The sequence below is a fragment of the Macaca nemestrina genome, unplaced genomic scaffold, assembly GCF_043159975.1.
Source record: "Macaca nemestrina isolate mMacNem1 unplaced genomic scaffold, mMacNem.hap1 Scaffold_151, whole genome shotgun sequence".
In the NCBI taxonomy this organism is placed as follows: Eukaryota; Metazoa; Chordata; class Mammalia; order Primates; family Cercopithecidae; genus Macaca; species Macaca nemestrina.
Window position 1 is genome coordinate 39,140 of NW_027257634.1, and position 19,311 is coordinate 58,450.

The window sequence follows — 19,311 nt, forward strand, 5'->3', positions numbered from 1 at the left end:
TTAAAAGTCTGTGAATAAATTTTAATGTCTTTATGGAACTGTAAACACTGATTTTCTTTCCTCACCCACCCATCTGTTGGTGAGTTTCAGAAGGTGGATGAACCGTGCTGCGGGGACAGAGAGGAGGGTGCAGCTTGGCCTCTGGGACCTAAGCTGAGCACTGAGTGACTGAGCTCTCTCCATTTCAGACGTCCACACGGAAGCTGTCCAGGCGGCTCTGGCCAGACACAAAGAGCAGAAGATGGCGGTGCCTATGCCTTCCAAACGCAGGTCCCTGGTCGTGTAGACCTCCATGGACGCCTACACCCCTCCAGGTAAGGGACACGCTCCCCGACGCTGCCTCCTGAACATGCTGGGCGCCTCAGAATTGACCGCTAGCCCAGAAGTTGGGTTTTTGCCTTCAAAATCATGGTGCAGAAATGCAGATTTTGTGAACCAGAAGTCCGAAAACAGTGTATGAAAAGTAACACTATGTATCTGTATAAATACACATTTTTAACTTTTCATCAAGATTGATACATATGATACATACCAGTAAAATCTCACACAGTTTTATTCATTTAATTCCTTGTAGGGAAAAGGGAAGAGTTTGTAACCCTATGGGTGGAATTGGACTTTTCTTCTGATTAGGCTGTTGCATGCATATTCTCAAATCTTCAGATAAGTGTGCTACATTATTGGATTGTTTTAGAACAAGCGAATTGGACAGTTTAGGCAGCTACCCGAATCAGGTCATAAACTTTGCCTGCAAGGTGCCAGCTAGTATTTTAGTTCCTGCAGGCCATAAGGTCTCTCACAACCACTCAACTCTGCCCTCAGCCATGGGTGACAGCAAGTGCGTATGACTGTGTACCAATAAAACTTTATTTACAAGAACAACGGACCAGATTTGGTGCAGGGACCTGCCAACCCCTGATCTAAATTACTGAAGGTAATAGCCAATTTATATTTCTGCTATATAATACTGCTTTTCTTTAATGTTGAATTTTACATAACTACCCCAATTCTCTCTTTTCTCTGCCCAAATAATTATAAACTACATTTCATGATCTTCACACCCAAGTAAAGCAGAAAGTTTAGTTATCCAGATACTTGTTAGAGACACGGATTGAACCTATGCTATTTGGTGTTTAGTTTCTGTGATTTTGATTCCAACATTATTCATGCCGTTGTTGCAAGCTTGTCTTCTCAAAGGACCTGAATCACCTTACATCCCACGTTGAAGCTACATATCACTTTAAATGACCCAGTATTTTTGCTCCAATACCAAAGAAACTTAAGGTACAATACGAATAGTTGAAAATGTACAACATTTTCGGGAGTATTTTTACTTCTGAAATTTAGCTTAGTCTTGGCAAGCAGTGAGACAGAAGGACGTGCTTCAGATCAGAGCTGAGGTCAAGCGTACGTCCACATTACTACAGGCAGCTCCTGAGTTTCACCTTTACATACCTTTACAAATGAAGGTACTGGAATTTAAAGGACAGAACTTAGAGTGCATCATTTTGGGTTTTCGTTGCTTTTTGTTTTGAGACAAGGTCTTGCTCTGTCACCAAGGTTGGAATTCAGCATCATGATGGCAGCTCTTGGCTCACTGCAGCTGTGACCACCTGGGCTCACGCGGTCCTCCCACTTCAACCTCAAGCAGCTGGGACCACAGGTGCTCGCCACCACACCCAGCTAATTTTTAAGTGTTTGTAGAGACAGGGTGTTCCTATGTCGTTTCTGTTTCTCATTGACACATAACGTGTTCTTCATCGAAAGAACGCAGTGCCAGCCAGGCAAGGGAGTGAATGCCATGCTAGCAAGTTGTTGACAAGGGAGCCCTTTCTGCCAACGTGCTCCCTTGGGCTCCTCCCTTTCCTTATTTTAATATTAAGCCACAGCACATAATGAAGGACTGGGCACGATAGCTCATGCCTATAACTCCAGTAATTTGGGAACCCAGGGCAGGTGTATGGCTTGAGCCCAAGGGTTCAAGGTCAGCCTGGACAACATGGCAAAATGTACAGAAATGCCTTTTGTACATCTTGTCTTCACCAAAAGTACAAAAAATTAGCTGAGCCTGGTGGTGTGCACCTGTAGTCCCAGCTACTTGGGAGGCTGAGGTGGGAGAATCACTTGAGCCCGGGAGGCAGAGGTTGCTGTCAGCTGAGATGGCACCACTGCACTCCAGCCGGGGCAACAGAGCAAGACCCCCATCTCAATTAGAAAAAAATAACGATAACAAATGCAGACTCTTTAAAAATGATTAGGCCAGGCATGGTGGCTCATGCCTCTAACCTCAGCAGTTTGGGAAGCCAAGGCAGGCAGATTGCTTGAGTTCCCAGCATTTGAGACTAGCCTGGGCAACATTCCAAAGCCCATCCCTGCAAAACATACAGAAATCAGCCAGGAATGGTGGTGTGTGCCTGTGGTCCCAGCTGCTCGGGAGGCTGGAGTGGGAGGATCAGGGTGCAGTGAGCCATGATCGTGCCACTGCACTCCAGCCTGGGCAACAGAGCAAGACCCTATCTCAAAAATAACATGCTTACTCCTGTTTGTTTAGTTAATGGTTATAATTTGCCAAAACTTATGGCAAAATAATTGTATTTGTATGTGTTCTTTGTGTAACTAACAACATGGACGTAAAACATTTCAAGGGTTGAAATATTTTAAACCAAATTTTTGGCACTAACCAGTATGTAAGGCAACGGGCATTTTTCTTGACCACTTTGTATAAGAGAAAAGACTTTGAAATGGAAGAAACAGTGCGGTTACGGTTATTTGCTTATTTCTCGTATTGAATCCAACCGCTGACAAATGTTACTGGGTCATGTGTGATGAATAACCTCCTTGTACAGATGTCTGCAAAATATAAAAGAATATTATTTGAAATGTTATTTTTGTGAAATATTTGGATTTGACCAACAGTTTTATATCAGCCATAAAGCATCCTTTGTAAATTTTCATCAGGAGTCCTCTTGATATATCATATGGGGCAGTTTTGTAAAATTGTAAATGTCAATGTCATAAAAATTTTTTACTCCCAGCCTATTTGTGCTTAGCGATAGTTTGCATGTTTATTACCGTACTTACTTGATCCAAATCTTAGCTGCATTTTCTTACCTATTTTTCTTGGTTGTTGGTAACAGTGGTTAGATCTTACTCAGTTTCATTGCCCTTCAGAGAATGTTCTTGAAGTTTATCTTCTATGAAATGACTGGCTGCTGACCTGGATCCTAGTTTCTGGAGAAACTCTCATTAGGATTGTCGCAACGCTAGTATTCTATGGGTGAAACTTTCCTTTAGTTTCCGAATGTAAAGATAAAAGAATAATTTGCCAAAACTACTTCTAGCCATGATGAGAGAACAGGGACCCAAATCACCCATCTGCCCTAAACAACTGTAAAACTGCACAAAACGAATGAGGTGGCTGTTTTTAGTCTGTGACCACAGCTGTACCAGCCAGAACCTGAGGGCGAGGGCAGGAGAATGAATGAGATGCACCCACAGTACACTTGCCCTCTGGAGAACACCTGCAGACCGTGGTGCCGAGAGTTCAGGTGTGGGCGGAGTATGGCCATCCTACCACATCCAGAAGGCGGAGCTCGGAGAGAGCTCAGGTGTGGCGGAGCATGGCCACCCTACCACGTCCAGGAGGGGGGGAGATCAGAGAGAGCTCAGGTGTGGCGGAGCATGGCCATCCTACCATGTCCGGGAGGGGGAGATCAGAGAGAGCTCAGGTGTGGCGGAGCATGGCCGTCCTACCATGTCCGGGAGGGGGAGATCAGAGAAAGCTCAGGTGTGGGCGGAGCATGGCCATCTTACCACGTCCAGGAGGGGGAGACCCAAGTGGGTGCAGGATGGGAGCTCTCCACAGATTCACACCAACAGCGAATCCAACCAAGCCTGCCCATGTCACGATGACCCAGCCGTGCCTGTGCTAACTGCTAAAACAAGAGCTGGAAAGCTTCAGAGGGAGGTTAGGGATCCTGAGTGTGCTCAACAAGTTACCCACAATGTGTAATATTCAGCAAATAATCACCGCATACACAGAGAAACGGGGGGTAGAATCTGTGGTCAAGAAAAAGGCAGTAAAAAGTGCACACACATGCAGGATGGTCTCTGTCACTCACCACATGCGGCGGCTGAGCACATGACGTGTGCCTGGTCTGAACTGGATTTGCTGCGTGAAAGACATGCCAGTTAATATAAAAAATAGAAAATATTGTATTTGTTTTTTTTTTTAATTTGAGACGGAGTCTAGCTCTGTTGCCCAGGCTAGAGTGCAGTGGTGTGATCTCGGCTCACTGCAATCTCCGCCTCCCGGGTTCATGCCATTCTCCTGCCTCAGCCTCCCAAGTTGCTGCCCGCTGCCACGCCTGGCTAATTTTTTGTATTTTTAGTAGGCACGGGGTTTCACCGTGTTAGCCAGGATGGTCTCGATCTCCCGATCTCGTGATCCACCCGCCTCGGCCTCCCAAAGTGCTGGGATTACAGACTTGAGCCACCGCATCCGGCCTATTTGTATTTCTTATTGCAAGTATAGCATGAGCATTTTGAGTTAAAAATATACCAGTAAAATTAATTATACCTGTTTATATATTTATATGAGGCTACAAGGAAGGTTATGAGGCTACAAGGAAGGTTTCAAGTTCTATAACAGGACTCTCATAATTCTGTTGGAAAGTGCCAGTCTACATGTCTGATACAGCAGAAAACTGAGTTTTTAAATCTGCAATTATAAATATTTAGGGAATCAGAGTACAACGTGTCAGAGAATGAAAATATTTTAATTCTTGAGCCAGAGGAAGGGAAGACACTTTTCACTATAATGCAGTTGGGGAATTTCAGGTTCTGTACACGATAATCTTGAGAATTGTCACTCCCTCCTCACAGGTAAAAAGCTGAGCAAACTGAAAAATCAGCAGCTCTTCTTAAATCTGCAAGAGACGTGAGGTCACCGGCAAGCCACTGTCCCCAGATTGGCTGGACAGGTAAAGCAGATGAATCACCATACACTGGAGCACAATGCTCCAAGGAACCCACGCTGGGATTGGAAACCCTGAACTGGAATTGACAAATTGCTGTGGTGAGGTGTGGCCACGTCTGAGAGTTAAAACCTCCAGGAGGCCTGTGCATATGGGTCTCATGCTTTTGTGAGTTGTATCATCAGAAGCTCAATCAGGTTCTCGAAGTAAACATCAGAGAAAAATCCCCTCATACTTACTACAGGGGAAAGAGAATAGGAATCATTTTTCAATATGCAAGTGCACTCTTCACTAGGTCCACCTTCCTGAGAAGCTAGTTAAGTGGAGACTAACCTGGTGGGATTTTATCAGAGCCTTCTGACCTGGGAGAAAGGGAAATACCCAACTCCAACCTCCAGAGCTGAAAAGCAAAAAAGAACGGAGTATCCAAGCACTATGGGACTTCCACAGAGGCATAAAATATGCATAACGGTAATACAAGGGGGAAGAAAGAGGAACAGAAGAAATATTTGTAACAGTAATAGCTGAATTTCCTCAGATTAATGCCAGACACCAAACCATAGATCCAGGAAGCTCAAGAAACACCAAGAAGGATAAATGTAAAAACGATGACGACAAAAACAAAACAAAAATAAACTCTATTTGGGCATAAAATATTGAAACTATGGTGAATCAAAGATTAAAAAGCAAAGAAACCAGAGTAATCTCCTTCCCTATGGAGGATCAAAGATAAGAATTATTTTCAACTTCCCCTCAAAAACCATGAAAGCAAGAAGTGGAGTGAAGTATTTAAACTATTGAGAGGAAAAAAATTCCATTAACCTAGAAGTCTATACTCTGTGAAATTATCTTTCAAAAGTGAAGAAAAAGAAAAGACCTTCTCCGACAAAAATTGAAAAATTTGTTGCCGGTAGACCTGCCTTGCAAAAAATGTTCAAAGTTCTCTAGAGAAAATAGTAGAGGTCAGTAACTCAGCTGTGCACAAAGAAAGGAAGAGCACAGTCTGTTTACAGGGCTCACAGCTGTCATCCTAACACTCTGGGAGGCAAAGATGGGAGTAGAGCTGGAGGCCGCTTAGTTGAGACCAGCCTGGGCAACGTTGTGAGACTCTGTCTCATTAAAAAAAAGCCAAACGTGGTGGCCAACACCTATAGTGCCAGCTACTTTGAGAGGCTGAGACGGGTCACTTCTTGAGCCCAGGATCCCGTTCAAGGCTGCGGTGAGCTATAATGATGCTGCTCCACTCCAGCCTGGGCAACAGAGAAAGACCTTGTCTGTTTAAAAAAATAAATAGAAAAACAAAAAGCATTAAAGAAGAAATAGTGAAGGTAGAAGAAAATCTTTCATTTTTCTTAACAGATCTAACTTAACAGTTCATTCATAATAGCGACGGTAAATATACTGTATTATATGCTTATGTATATGTCATATACACACACTTAAATATAAGTGAAATGAATGAGAGCAGTGATACCCAAGGGATGGGAGAGAGCAATTAGGAATTAGGGTTATTTTGTTATTATAGTGTGCTTGCATTATCAAGAAACCAGTGTAGTGTCATTTGAAAGTGGACTTGGGTTACTTGTAAATTTATATTGCAAATTCCAAGGCAGCCACTTAAAAAAAAAAAAAAAAGTAACTGATATGCTAAGAAAGGAAAGAAAATAAATCATAGAATATGCTCAATAAAGACCACAAGGAAAAAAAAGTGAAAGACAAAAACAAAGAACAAGGGCAACAAATAGAAAATAGTAACAAATATGGTAGATGTTAATTCAACTGTATATTATTACTTTCAATGTCAGTCCAAATGCACCGAACTATATATTATCTATAAGAAATCCACTTTAGATATAAAGACATACATATAGATCAACAGTAAAGGGATGGCAAAAGATATAAATGTTAACACTAATTTTTTGGTGTGCAATGGCCTGATATCTCACTGCAACCTCTGCCTTCCAGGTTCAAGTGATTCTCCCTCAGCCTCCCGAGTAGCTGGGATTACAGGCATTTGTCGTCATGCCTGGGTAATTTATTTATTTTTTCTATTTTTGTACAGATGGGATTTCACCGTGTTGGCCAGGCTGGTCTTGAACTCCTGACCTCAGGTGATCATTCTGCCTTGCCCTTCTAAAGTGCTGGGATTACAGGCATGAGCCACCGTGCCCGGCCAACACTCATTTTGAAAAATGGAAGTGGTGATATTAATTTTAGACAGAGTCGACTTTACATCAAGGAAAGTTACCAGAGATGACTATTACGTAATAAAGAGGTCAATACTCCAAGAAGATGTAACAATCCTTAAATGTACTTTTGCTAACAAAGTATCAGAATTCCAAAGTAAAAACTGATAAACTTCAAGGAGAAATAATTAACCCACTATTATAGTTGGAGACGTTAACACCCCTTTATCAGAAATGGACCAATTCAGTAGCCAGAAAAGCAGTAAGGACAAAATTGAAATCGGCATCCTCAGTCAACTGTATGTAACTGAAGTTTATAGACTATTTCCTCCAACAGCAGCAGAATACACAACATTCACCAAGACATACCATGTTGTGGTCCATTAAACACACCTTAACACATTTAAAAGAATAGGAATCAAACAAGTATGTTCTCAACCACAGTAAAGTAGAAATCAATAATGGACGACTGGAAAATATATTAGGATATTAAACAGTACACTTATACATAATACATTGTTCAAGGAAGAAACCTGAAGATTTCTTTGAATTTTTGAAGTAAATGAAAATGAAAACTTGTTAAAATTTGTGAGCTGCAGTGACAGTAATGTTTATAGGGAAATTTATAGATTTAAATGCATACGTTAAAAATAAGATCTAAAATCAATCAGCTTCCACCTTCGAAAACTAGAAAAAGAACATCCAATTAAATTCTAAGCAGGAGACAAATAATGAAAGAGCAGAAATCAATACATTGAAAACAGAATATCAGTAGAGAAAAATCAATGAAACCAAAAGCTGGTTCTTTGAGAGAAAATCTGTAAGCCTCTAACAAGAAAAAGAAATACAGCAGATAAATTACCAATATCAGAAATGAAATAAGGGACATAACTACAGATCCCATGGACATTAAAAGGATAATAAAAATTATGAATAACTCTATGGCCACAAATTTGATAACGTGGATGAAATGAACCAATTTCTTTAAAGACAGAATTTGCCAAAATTTGAACAGGAAGAAACGATCTGTATGGGCCTGTATCTGTTAAATTGAATCAGTGGTTAATAACCTTTCAAAACAGGAAGTGCCAGGCCCAGATGGGTTCACTGGTGAATTCTACCAAATATCTAAGAAGAAATTATACCAATTATCTACAATCTCTTTCAGAACATAGAAGCTGAGGAATACTTCTTAACTCATTCTATAGAGCCAGCATCATTTTAATATCAAATACCATTTTAATAACAAAATATTACAAGAAAACTACAGAACATCTCTCATGAACATAGATGCAGTAATCTTCAATACAATATTAGCAAATCTAGCAAAAATTGTGCACTAAAACCACATGGAATTTCACGTATCCAAAGCCGGTTTAACATTGAAAAGCCAATTAACGTAATTCATCACATTAATGGGTCAAAGACTAACAGATGCCTCATCTAAGAAGATATAGAGATGGCAAATCGACGTATGAGATGATGCTTCACATCACGTGTCATAGAGAAATGCAGATGAAAGCAACAGTAAGATATCACTACACCAGAATCCAGAACACTATCAACACCAAAGCCTGTGAAGATGTGGAGCTGTGGGAATTCTCTCTCATTCATGGCGGGTCTTAATAAAAATAGAACAGCCTTTAGGAAGACAGATTGGTGGTTTCTTACAAAACTAACTATACTCTTACCATATGATAAAGCAATTACACTCCTTGGCATTTGCTCAAAGCAGTTGAAAACTTATGTCTACACACAAAAGCCTGCAAGTAGATATTTAGAGCAGCCTTATTCATAGATGTCAAAACTTGGAAGCAACCAAAATGCCCCTCAGTAGGTGAATGTATAAGTGAGCTGTGGTACATCCAGACAATGGGATATTATTTGAGGCTGAAAATAAATGAGCTATCCATAAAAAGACACGGAGGAAACTTAAAGGGCATATTGCTAAGTGAAAGAAGCAATCTGAAAAGGTTGTTGTATGATTCCAGCTTTACAACATCCTGGAAAAGGCAAGACTATGGAGACTGTAAGAAGATCAGTTGTTGCCAGGGGGAGGCAGGGATGAATAGGCAGAGCAGGAGAGTTTTTAGTATCATGTGATCTCTGTATGATACTGTAATAGTGGATACATGTTATGCATTTGTCCAGAGCCATATATTGTACAACACCAAGAATGAACCCTGATGTGAATGATGGAGTTGGAGTGGTAATGATGTTTCACTGTAGAAGTATCAGTTGTGACAAATGTACCAGTCTGGTAGGCAATGTCCATGATAGGAGACGCTGTGCATATATAGGGTATACATGAGACATCACTATGAAGCTGGAAAATATGACACTGAGATGAAATGGCGCTGATGGGCTTAACAGGTTGGAGAAGGAAGATGAAGTCTGTGGGCTCGAAGGGAGATGAAAAGGAATTAACCAAAGTGAAGCCCAGAGAAACAAAATGAAAGGAAAGCCAACAGAACCTCAAGCTCCTGTGATACGTCAATATACTTGTAATACAAGAAGGAAAAGAGAGAGAAGAGCAAGAACCTTTGAAAACAGGAGTCAAAATTTTCTCAGATTGATGTCAAACACCTGTGTCCGGCCCCGAGAAGTTCAGTGAACTCCAAGCAGAACAAGTATAGCAAGAAGCACATCCGAGTTCATGATAGCCAAAGTACTGAAATCCCAAGATTAAGAGGAGATCCTGAAAGGACTCAGAAGGAAAAGACACGTTACATACCAGAGAAGCATTTCAAAAACGCGTGACTTCTGTGAAGATACAGTGGAGACCAGAAGACCATGGAAAGACATTTTTTTAAAGCACTAAAAGCAGGAGAAAGGCCTGTCAACTCATATCCAGGGAAAATCTCCTTTATAAACAGGGGTGAAACAACACATTCCCAAATATGAAAGCTGAGAGAATGTGTTATCAGCAGAACTACACTATAAACGTGCTAAAGAATGTACTTGGCTGATTGCAAAGGATATCAGATGAAAGGTTAGCTCTACGGAAAAGAACCCTAGAAATCATAACAGTGCACTCTAAATTTTCTAGAATATAAAATCATAGAATATTTTACTCTGATTTTATGGTTTTTGGTTTTTTTATGATCTTATAATTTTATGATATAAAATCATACAATGTACACACTTCTCTATGCCTCCTTTACCTGTTTTGAAGTCCTTGCTGTACCATGCACCAGTAGTTTATTTCTTATTATTTATTTATATTCTATTTGATAGATATGACACATTCTGTTTATTCATTTACCAGTTGGTTATTCATTGTTTCCATATTCAGCTGCCATTGACATTAATGTACATATCTTTGTGTATGCATATAATTTCTTTTATCTTAAGTGGATGCCAAGTAGCATGATTGAGTCTTATTGTAAGTTTAGGTTTAGCTTTTTAAAAACTGCCAAATTATTTACAAAATAACTGCACCATTTCACATTTCCACCAGCAGCATATGCTCATCCCAGTTTCTCCACATCATCACCACCAATAGTTACTGTTATTTTTATTTTTGTCATTCTAATTGATGTGGAATGGTATATCATTGTGTATTTACTTTGCAACAATGAATGATGCTAAGCATTTTTAATGTGCTTATTAGCTTTTAATGTGCTAATTCCTATTCATAGCCATTTGTATATATTGGTAAAATGTTCAGATTTTTTGCTCATGTTGTAAATGGGTTGGTTGTCATCTTATGGGTTACAGGTGCCTTATGCAATCTGAATATAAGAGTTTTACAGATGTAACGTTTCTCAGTGAAAGAACAAACTACTATGTAGCAGACAGAACAAAGCCTTTCCCCCAAGATACCCAGGTCCTATTCCCCAGAACTTATGAACCTGTTGTCTGAAGTGGTTAAAAGGCATTTTGCAGCTGATTAATTTAAGATCTTGAGATGGGACCATTATCCTGGTTTAAGTAGGTAGACCCACTGTAATCAAGAAGGTCCTTAAAAGAGAAAAGAACTGGAGACTGGATTGATGCACTTTAAAGATGAAGAGGGGCCATGAGTCAGGGACACAGGTGGCCTCTAAAAGTTGGGAAAGGTAAAGAAATGGATTCTCCTTTGAAGCCTCCAGAAGGAACGTAGTTCTGCTGACACTTAGATTTTACACTTCTGACTTCTTCATCAATAGGATAATAGATTTGTCTTGTTGTAAGCCACTAAGATCAAGGTAATTTGTTACATTAGTTATAGGGAGATAATCATCTTTTAAAACTTACTAGTTTTCTATTTTAATGAAGTCCATTTCACTAATTTTCATGGGTTGTGTCTTTGGGAGTTTTAGAAGTGTCATGGTCTTACTGTTCTTTCATTTAGGTCTGTGATCCATTTGGAGTTAATTTTTGTGTGTGCAGTAAAGATCTAAGTCGGATTTTTGTTTTCGTTTGGTTTGGGGGATTCTTTCCCCCACGGTTTTTCTTTTTGGTGTGTGGGTACCCAGTTGCCACTGCAACATTTGTTGAAAAAACAAACTACCTTTCTTTTACTGAATTGTCTTGAGACCTTTGTCAAAAATAAATTAATCATAAATATAAGGCTTTATTTCTGAGTTTAATTCTGTTCCTTTGATGTATACATCTATTTTTGTGCGAATACCACTGCCTTAATAACTATGACTTTATGTAAAGTTTTGAAATCAGATAGTGAAGTCTTCCAACATTGTTTCCCTTTTTCAAATTTATTTTGGCTATTGTAGGTCCTTTGTATTTCCAGATAAAATTGAGAATAAGCTTTCCATTTCACACACAGCCTTCTGGGATTTTATTAGGCAGTGCCTTGAATTAATGGAACAGTTTTGGAAGAATTGTCTTGATAATGCTGCGTTTTCGAATTCACGATCATGAATCTGCCTCCATTTATTTAGTTTCCATTTATTTGGATCTTTAATGTCTCTCCGTAATGTTTTATAGTTGTCATTGTACACATTTTGCACCTTTTTGTTAGAAGTTCAGCTGAATGTCTTCTGCTTTTGATGCTATTGTGAATGGAACGATTTTCTTAATTTTATTTTCAGGTTTTTTATTGCTAGTATATGTATATCTTTATCTTGTGTCCTATGATCCCATCAAACTTTGTTTTAGTAATTTTTGGTGTACTTCTTGCCATTTTCTACATGCCAAAGTCAGGTCATCTATGAATAAAGACACTTTTATTCCTTTCTAATCTGGATGTCTTTATTACTAAACTTGTTAATTTATTTCACCAGCTAGAACCTGCCAGATAATGTTGAATAAAAGTGGCAAGAGGGGACATCTTTGTCTTGTTCTCCATCTTAGGGAAAACGCATTCTATTGTTTACCATTAAATACAATGTTAGCTGTGGCTTTTCAGGAATGTACTTTAACAGGTTGAGGAAATTGCCTTCTATTCATGGTTTGTTGAGTTTCGTTCTCTTGAATTTGTCAGTACTTTTCTATGTCTCCTAAGATTAACACGCGGTTCTACTCCGTAATTCTTTACCGCGTATGACATTAATTCAGTTTTGAATGTTAAATCAACCTGACTTCCTGTCCCCATGGTGTGTAATTCTAGTCACCACTGGTCATGCTGTATCATCCATTTCATATGCTGCTTGCTTGGTTTGCTGCTATTCTGTCGAGTGTCTATATCACATTATTCTGCAGGTTTCTTGGAAAAGGTAGGTGGGAGTGAGGAATGAAAGATTGGAAAGGGTTTTGAGAAGACGTTCTGGGGAGATGGTTGTGCTCCAAATGGACACCTGGTTGTGTACCTTTCTCAAAAGTCTCAAGGCTGTGTCAGTTTTACTTTTACTTTTATATAAATTGTGTAAGTTTTCTTAAAAGGCAGGGTCGGCCAGGCGCAGTGGCTCATGCCTGTAATCCCAGCACTTTGGGAGGCCAAGGCAGGCAGATCATGAGGTCACGAGGTCAGGAGATCGAGACCAGCCTGGCCAATATGGTGAAACCCCGTTTCTGCTAAAAATACAAGAATGAGCCAGGCATGGTGGCACTTGCCTATAATCTCAGCTACTTGGGAGGCTGAGGCAAGAGAATCACTTGAGCCGGGGAGTGACAGGTTACTGTGAGCAGAGATGACACCACTGCACCCCACCCTGGGCAACAGAGCAAGACTCTGTCTCAAAAGAAAAAAAAGCAAGATGATAGAGAATTTTCAGGCTCCTAATATTATTGCTTGTCTAACAAGTAAACTTTTTAAAAAATTCCCAAACAGCGTAAGTCATGTGACAGTGGTAATAAGTGTGAATATTGTTTGCCCTTACTGTCTTTTAAGAAGCAAACCAGTGTCTTAAGATTATTTGCTGTGACTCCTTCTCTCACCCAATGATCTGGAGCTGCTCACCTGAGCCAGCGCCTCCCATCACTCACTTGTAGGTAGGATTCTGAGTGTCATTCTTACGTTGAAGTTTAACAAATACAGCAGCAATTTATTCCCAAAAACCTTGGTGCTGCATGAAAAGTTATTAAATGAAAAATGTTCTCGCGAATTATAGTGAAAAAAGGGATGTATTTTCTCATAATCCAAGATATCCAATTTGTACAGATAGAAAAATCAATAATGACAATGTATAAGAAACGAATAGTGTAAAGGTGAATAGATTTGAGTGCAAAATGTAACATGAGGGTTTGTTGTGTGCCCCAGAGGAAAGCGGGGAGGTGGAGGGGCCGCTCTATGTGAGGCACATTCTGCTTTCCCTCCTGTTACCATCATCAGCGTCTTGATCCTTAGAGAGCTGCATGGGTATCGAACACACCGATGTAGAAATAAATCAGCTGCATGGGTATCTAACACACTGACATAGAAAGAAATCAGTTGTATGGGTAACTAACACACAGACGCAGAAATCACCTGCATGGGTATCTAACACACCGATGTAGAAACAAATCAGCTCTATGGGTAACTAACACACAGATGCAAAAATCACCTGCAAGGGTATCTAACACACACACCAACGTAGAAATAAATCAGAGCCCAGAAGAGCATCTCAGGACTAACCGGGGCTAAACATAGTCACACTGAGACTCCTGAGAGCTGCACAGGCCCTCCGCCTCCCCTTGCCCTCTCACTTTCTGACTGACACAAGAAAACACTTGGTTTCTTCCCAAACTGCTGTGTAGAGGAAATGTGTCAGTGCATCTTTGAGATGACAGTATCAAACATCTTATAGCATGTTTGTATAAGGTGCTTTGGAAGCAAAATTCATTATGCTAAAATAAATGGTTCATTATCTGAAAAGTGGTTTAAATTCTCAAGAGTGTCTACGGCAAAAAGTCATTAAACAACTGTTCAGACTTGCGTGAAGTAAATCTGTGTTGGAGGGACTGAGATTGTAGTGCCTGTTTTTGCTGCAACATATAGCAAATTGCCTTTCTTCTTACACAGATACCTCTTATGGCTCAGAAGATGAAGGCTCAGTGCAGGTGGACTCCCAGGGCGCCCCGACCTCCAGCCAGGGCAGCATCAAAGTGGAGCACTGGATCAGTCAGGCCATCCACGGCTCCACCACGTCCACCACCTCCTCGTCCTCCACGCAGAGCGGGGGCAGCAGAGCTGCCCACAGGCTAGCGGATGTCATGGCCCAGACCCCCATGGGTGAGCACGCTTCACAGTGTCTTTCTGTGCCTGTTGTCTAAACCCCTTTGTGTGTGCACGTTTTCCTCTGTTTGTATCTTGGCTGTGGAATCCCTTAGTGGAAAGAGCGCAGAGCCCCTCTGGCCCCTGGGGTGCTTTGGTTGGATTGTTTCTGGAAGCTGCTGTACTGCTTTTCTCATGCCCAGGTTCCTCCCACAGCTGGAATTCCAGGGGCCTTGTTACTGGGGAATCCCGCAGCCATATCCGAATTCCAGGGGCCTTCTGTTTTATAAGTCCTTTCGTGTTCCTGGGGAATCCTGCAGCCATATCCGCTTCTATCTTTTCTTCTCACTTATGCTCCTGCGTGAAACCTTAACAGTCCCAGTCAACAGGACAGGGTTTTAAAGTGTGCTCCTCCTGACCACGGGAGTCATTTAAGGAAACGAGGGCTTTAAGCACGGCCGCTTTACGCTGCTGTCTGCCACAGGTGTTCAGATTTCTTGGGCGTGGCGCACTGTCTTGTGTAGGTTCTATGACAAGGGAGATCCTCTGTATTAGAAAAAGAGCAAAGTTAGGATCACTGCCCTACAACGTTTGAAGATGCCGTGGAAAAGGAGTGAAGTGAGAATTACTAGAGCTAGAGTCGACACGTGGGGGAGCCACGATGAGCCTCGCGTCGCTCTGCCTTTGAATGGTTCAGGAGAAAATGTTTTCCATCAAGTATGGGACTTGGGTTGAATAGGTTTTGGTGTGTGTCTCTATTAAAGCAGTAACCGGAGATGACTGTGTACCACGTCGCCGATGACGGAGCACGAGCCGCAGGCTCAGACCCTCCCGGCACCAGCTACTACAGGAAAGCCTGATCTCTGCAAAACCCTCAGTGGGAAGCAGGTGGACGTCATGTGTGATCAGATAGCCGACAGACACCCCAGAACCCCAGAATGTTCACTTCTAGATCACTGACTCCTTCACACCCAGAGGTGTTTGGGATTGACTTGGGTCCCAGCCCCTTCGGTGCTCACTGACACTGAAAGCGTCAACTGTTTTCTGTCTGGAACAGGAGTTTGCTGTCAGGAGAGCTGGGTCTGTCTCACTTTTCCCAATAACTGCTGCTGGGATCTTGAAGTCCCTTCTCCTGCTTTAGGCTTGAGTGAGGGAAAAAAAATTGAAAACAATAATTTTTCTCTCTCAACTGTTGTGAGTATAAAGGAGAAAACAGAAATACTCTTTAAAAGTTTGCAAAGTAGTACTCAAATGCAAAGCAGTGTTAAACTTCAGTTTGACACAGTTTCAGGAACATGTACACTCGTTTATGTGAATTAATAACCCTACCTGAAATCACAGCAGGCTAAACATTGAACAGAAATGTGTGACTGCTACGTATTTTTCCATAATAAAATTCCATGTGTATATTGGATTGCAGGATAGTGGCCAAGGCTCTGCCAGACGTGAACGGGGAGGCCAGACACCGCCTCTGCCACTTGGTGGAAGCATTTGTATCCTCGGATTTTATTCAATTTTAAGAAAATGCACAGAATCTTACCAAGGAAAACACATATTTTTGAATAAATGGATCACTGCCCTTGGGCCTCCCTTTGTGGGTTTACCCTTTCAATACTGGAGGAAGTTTTAGTACAAAGAATTAATTTATCCAAACTATGAGGGGCTCCTAACTCATGTACGTCAGGGCTCAGTGTGACCCAAATGTAACTCTCGGCTGATCGCGTTCCGGTAATTTCTAATTGGGCACAAAGATAATCCTCCTAGACTATCTGGAAATTTTCTATAAGTTTGGGAGTTTTTTGGAAAAGCTGTGACAAAATAATGAAACTTGAAGAGCAGAAATATTTTGTGTGGCAAAAGAAGAGAAGTAAAAAGTCAGATGTGCATTTGACCTTCTGAGATAATCAGAAGCCTGTGAATGAGAACTTAGCATCTGTGATCATGTGTGCGTGAGTGTTCTAAGGAGTCCAGGCACAACATAGTCACACTGGCCAACCCCCCCGCCCCGATCCTACATGGTCATAGCCATTACTGTTCCCATTTGATGAAGAAACTGAGGCACGGAGAGCTTTAGGGACATCCCCAAATCCCCAGAAGTTTTCAGAGCTGGGTTTCCATTTCCAGGCCCTGGGCTCCAAAGCGCGAGTAAAGCCCTGGGCTGTGTGGACGGTGGCCGACAGGAAACGGGACCCTTCCATGAACACACACACGCTTCCTGGCGCCCTGCCATTGCCGGTCTAACGTTATTCTAGTTAAAATGCCGCTGACGTGGCTCCTGTTAGGAAATTGAGGTTTCACCGAACTCTACTCCATTTTCGGCAACATGAGTTATGCTGGGGTCCCCCTTTGTGCCAGATGTTTGTGGCAGACGTGGCTGAGATCGGCTTTGGCTTCTCACGGCACCCCCAGGGTGAGCGTCTGCGCTCCCGTCTCTTCCTGAGCTATGGCTTGCTCAACCTGCAGAGCAAACGCCACAACCACCAGAAACACTCACGATGTGCTTCTTTACAGATAATCATTCTGCACCTCCTGACGTAACCACGTACACCTCAGAGCACTCCATACAGATGGAGCGACCACAGGGTTCCACGGGGTCCCGGACAGCGCCCAAGTACTGCAACGCCGAGCTCATGGAGACCGGGGATGGTATGTCCCAAAGCAGAGATGCGTTTTTTTCTGGGAAACGGTTTGTGCTGATGTCCCGTTCTGTGCCCGTGACTGGGTGTGTTTCTTCCTGGGGTGCAATCTGCTGCCATTTTATCTGCTGAATAACGAACAGTGGTTCAGCAACTGAGAAATTCTTGTTCAGGTGTTAAGACCGTGAACAGTCACTTAGAAGGGCAAGATGAAGTTAAATGTACAACAGAATTACTGTTAGATGGGCCGATATGTTGCTTTAGACTTCGGAGGAAAGAGGGTCTTTTTATCCATGTTGGACAGAGATGTCAGCGACTTGGTAACAGGCTGCGGCCCAGGGCTGCTTCTTCCTTCCTGTGGCCTGGTCTTGGTATGTTCTGATTACAGCGGCGGTTTGTATCACCTAGCCGCTGTTCTATTTAAGTCTTAGTCCTTCCCCGGGGTCATAAAAGTCAGTGTAGAACCTAGCAGTGAATGAAATACAATGCCCCCGTGTGAAGCCTCATCGAGCAGCCTTGGAATGGCGTAATCTTGTAGTGCACGGGACTCGCAGGCGGACAAGGCGGCCTATCCGAGCCCCAACAGGTAGACACGGAGGACTATCGGAGCCGCAACAGGCACAGTGGACAGGCACAGTGGCCAGGGAGGACAGCGCGGTTTTGTGGATCCACAGGACACTGTGGCGTCCAAGCACGTGCTCCCGGAGGAGAGGACCCTGTGGGAGCTGATGCTGGGAGCTGGCTGAGATTCCAGCGAATAAGACTCCCTGTGACATGCACAGCTGCCATCTGCGCTGCAGCTCCTGATGCCAAGATGGTCGTGCGATAAATGCACAAAGCGCATCTCCAGCAAAAAGCCGCCGAGTGTCCACATCCAGGATATCCACCACGGTGGCTTTTTGGTGTTAATACGATGAATGTGAGCAGCAGGTGGTCTGCGTCGAGTGTGACTGTGCCACTGCAGTTTTGTTCTCATGTCTTGATGAGCATTGAACGGTTCCTGACGAGGGTAGATAAGGATGCTGTGACCTGAGACTCTGCAGTATTGTAGCTTGAGGAACCAAGGAGTTTTTCTGTCTTGCAAAGCCGTCAGGGAGGATGTTCCAGGCTGGTGACTGCTCCATGAGGTATTCAGAGATCCAGGTTCCTTTCAGACCGCTGCTCTGTGTTCCCACGGACACGGCTGTCCTTGCTGTGGTTGGGACTGGGTGATTGCCACGCTGGCAGGGGTAGGCTTAAGGTGAGAGTGGCTAGGATTTACCTAATCTACATAATGACAGGGAGCCTGGGAGTAAAGTGTAGCCATGGCCTGGAGGATGGATGATGGATGTTGGTGAACGACTGGCTGCACTCACCTCAGCTGGCCGAGGGATGGGAAGGACGACTGATGATGCCGTTCAATGGTACCTGGTTCTTTCAGATTTGACTTCCTTATGGATTTTCTGCTGTAAAGAGGAGAGAGCCTGTGGTTCTAGGCCAAGCATCTCACTCATCTCATAACATCTTGTATCCCTTAGCCAACATTTTTGTCAAGTTTCAGAAGGCCTATCAAACTGGCAAGCATTTCTCAGTTTGGTTTAACCATTGGATTTTATATCTGTGTCTGCATCTCTATTTTACATCTATGTGGTTATTTGACACTCTGTAGTACATTTGTAATAGGTTCTATTTGGTGGAAGTTACTCTCAACAAACCCTTGCTGCTACTTGAATTTTCAAGGTTGCAAGTAGAAAGGAGAGAATAAAAACCACATCTTCTCTAATTTTAAAATTTGTTGTTCCTCAAATCACACCAGAAGTACAAATATTACAAATTATAAAAGCAGCCAGAATCAAGGTTAAGAGATTTCTGGGTGATTCTGGCTAATCAGCAGTATTTGCTGAGGTGTGTGCAGCAGAGCAACATGCCAAGAAGCCCGGGACGGGGAAGAGTTGGGAGGCCAG

General features: G+C 42.3%; 1 protein-coding gene and 1 long non-coding RNA gene across 13 annotated transcripts in view; one reads left to right on the forward strand and one right to left on the reverse strand.

Moving 5' to 3' along the window:
* Positions 1-19,311, reverse strand: part of LOC139361301 (uncharacterized) — a 26,346-nt gene continuing 7,035 nt past the window's right edge. The window contains exons 2-4 of the long non-coding RNA XR_011618844.1: positions 3,109-15,278; positions 2,679-2,847; positions 1-398 (exon numbers count right to left, since the gene is read on the reverse strand). This is a non-coding gene — a long non-coding RNA (uncharacterized lncRNA). The remainder of the gene's footprint in view (positions 399-2,678; positions 2,848-3,108; positions 15,279-19,311) is intronic.
* Positions 198-19,311, forward strand: part of LOC139361300 (disco-interacting protein 2 homolog C-like) — a 56,299-nt gene continuing 37,185 nt past the window's right edge. For all 12 annotated transcript variants that reach the window (XM_071089914.1, XM_071089916.1, XM_071089915.1 and 9 more), the window contains exons 1-3: positions 198-314; positions 14,541-14,750; positions 17,244-17,378. In XM_071089914.1, coding sequence (XP_070946015.1) covers positions 293-314; positions 14,541-14,750; positions 17,244-17,378 — 367 coding nt within the window. In that variant the 5' untranslated portion in view covers positions 198-292. The remainder of the gene's footprint in view (positions 315-14,540; positions 14,751-17,243; positions 17,379-19,311) is intronic.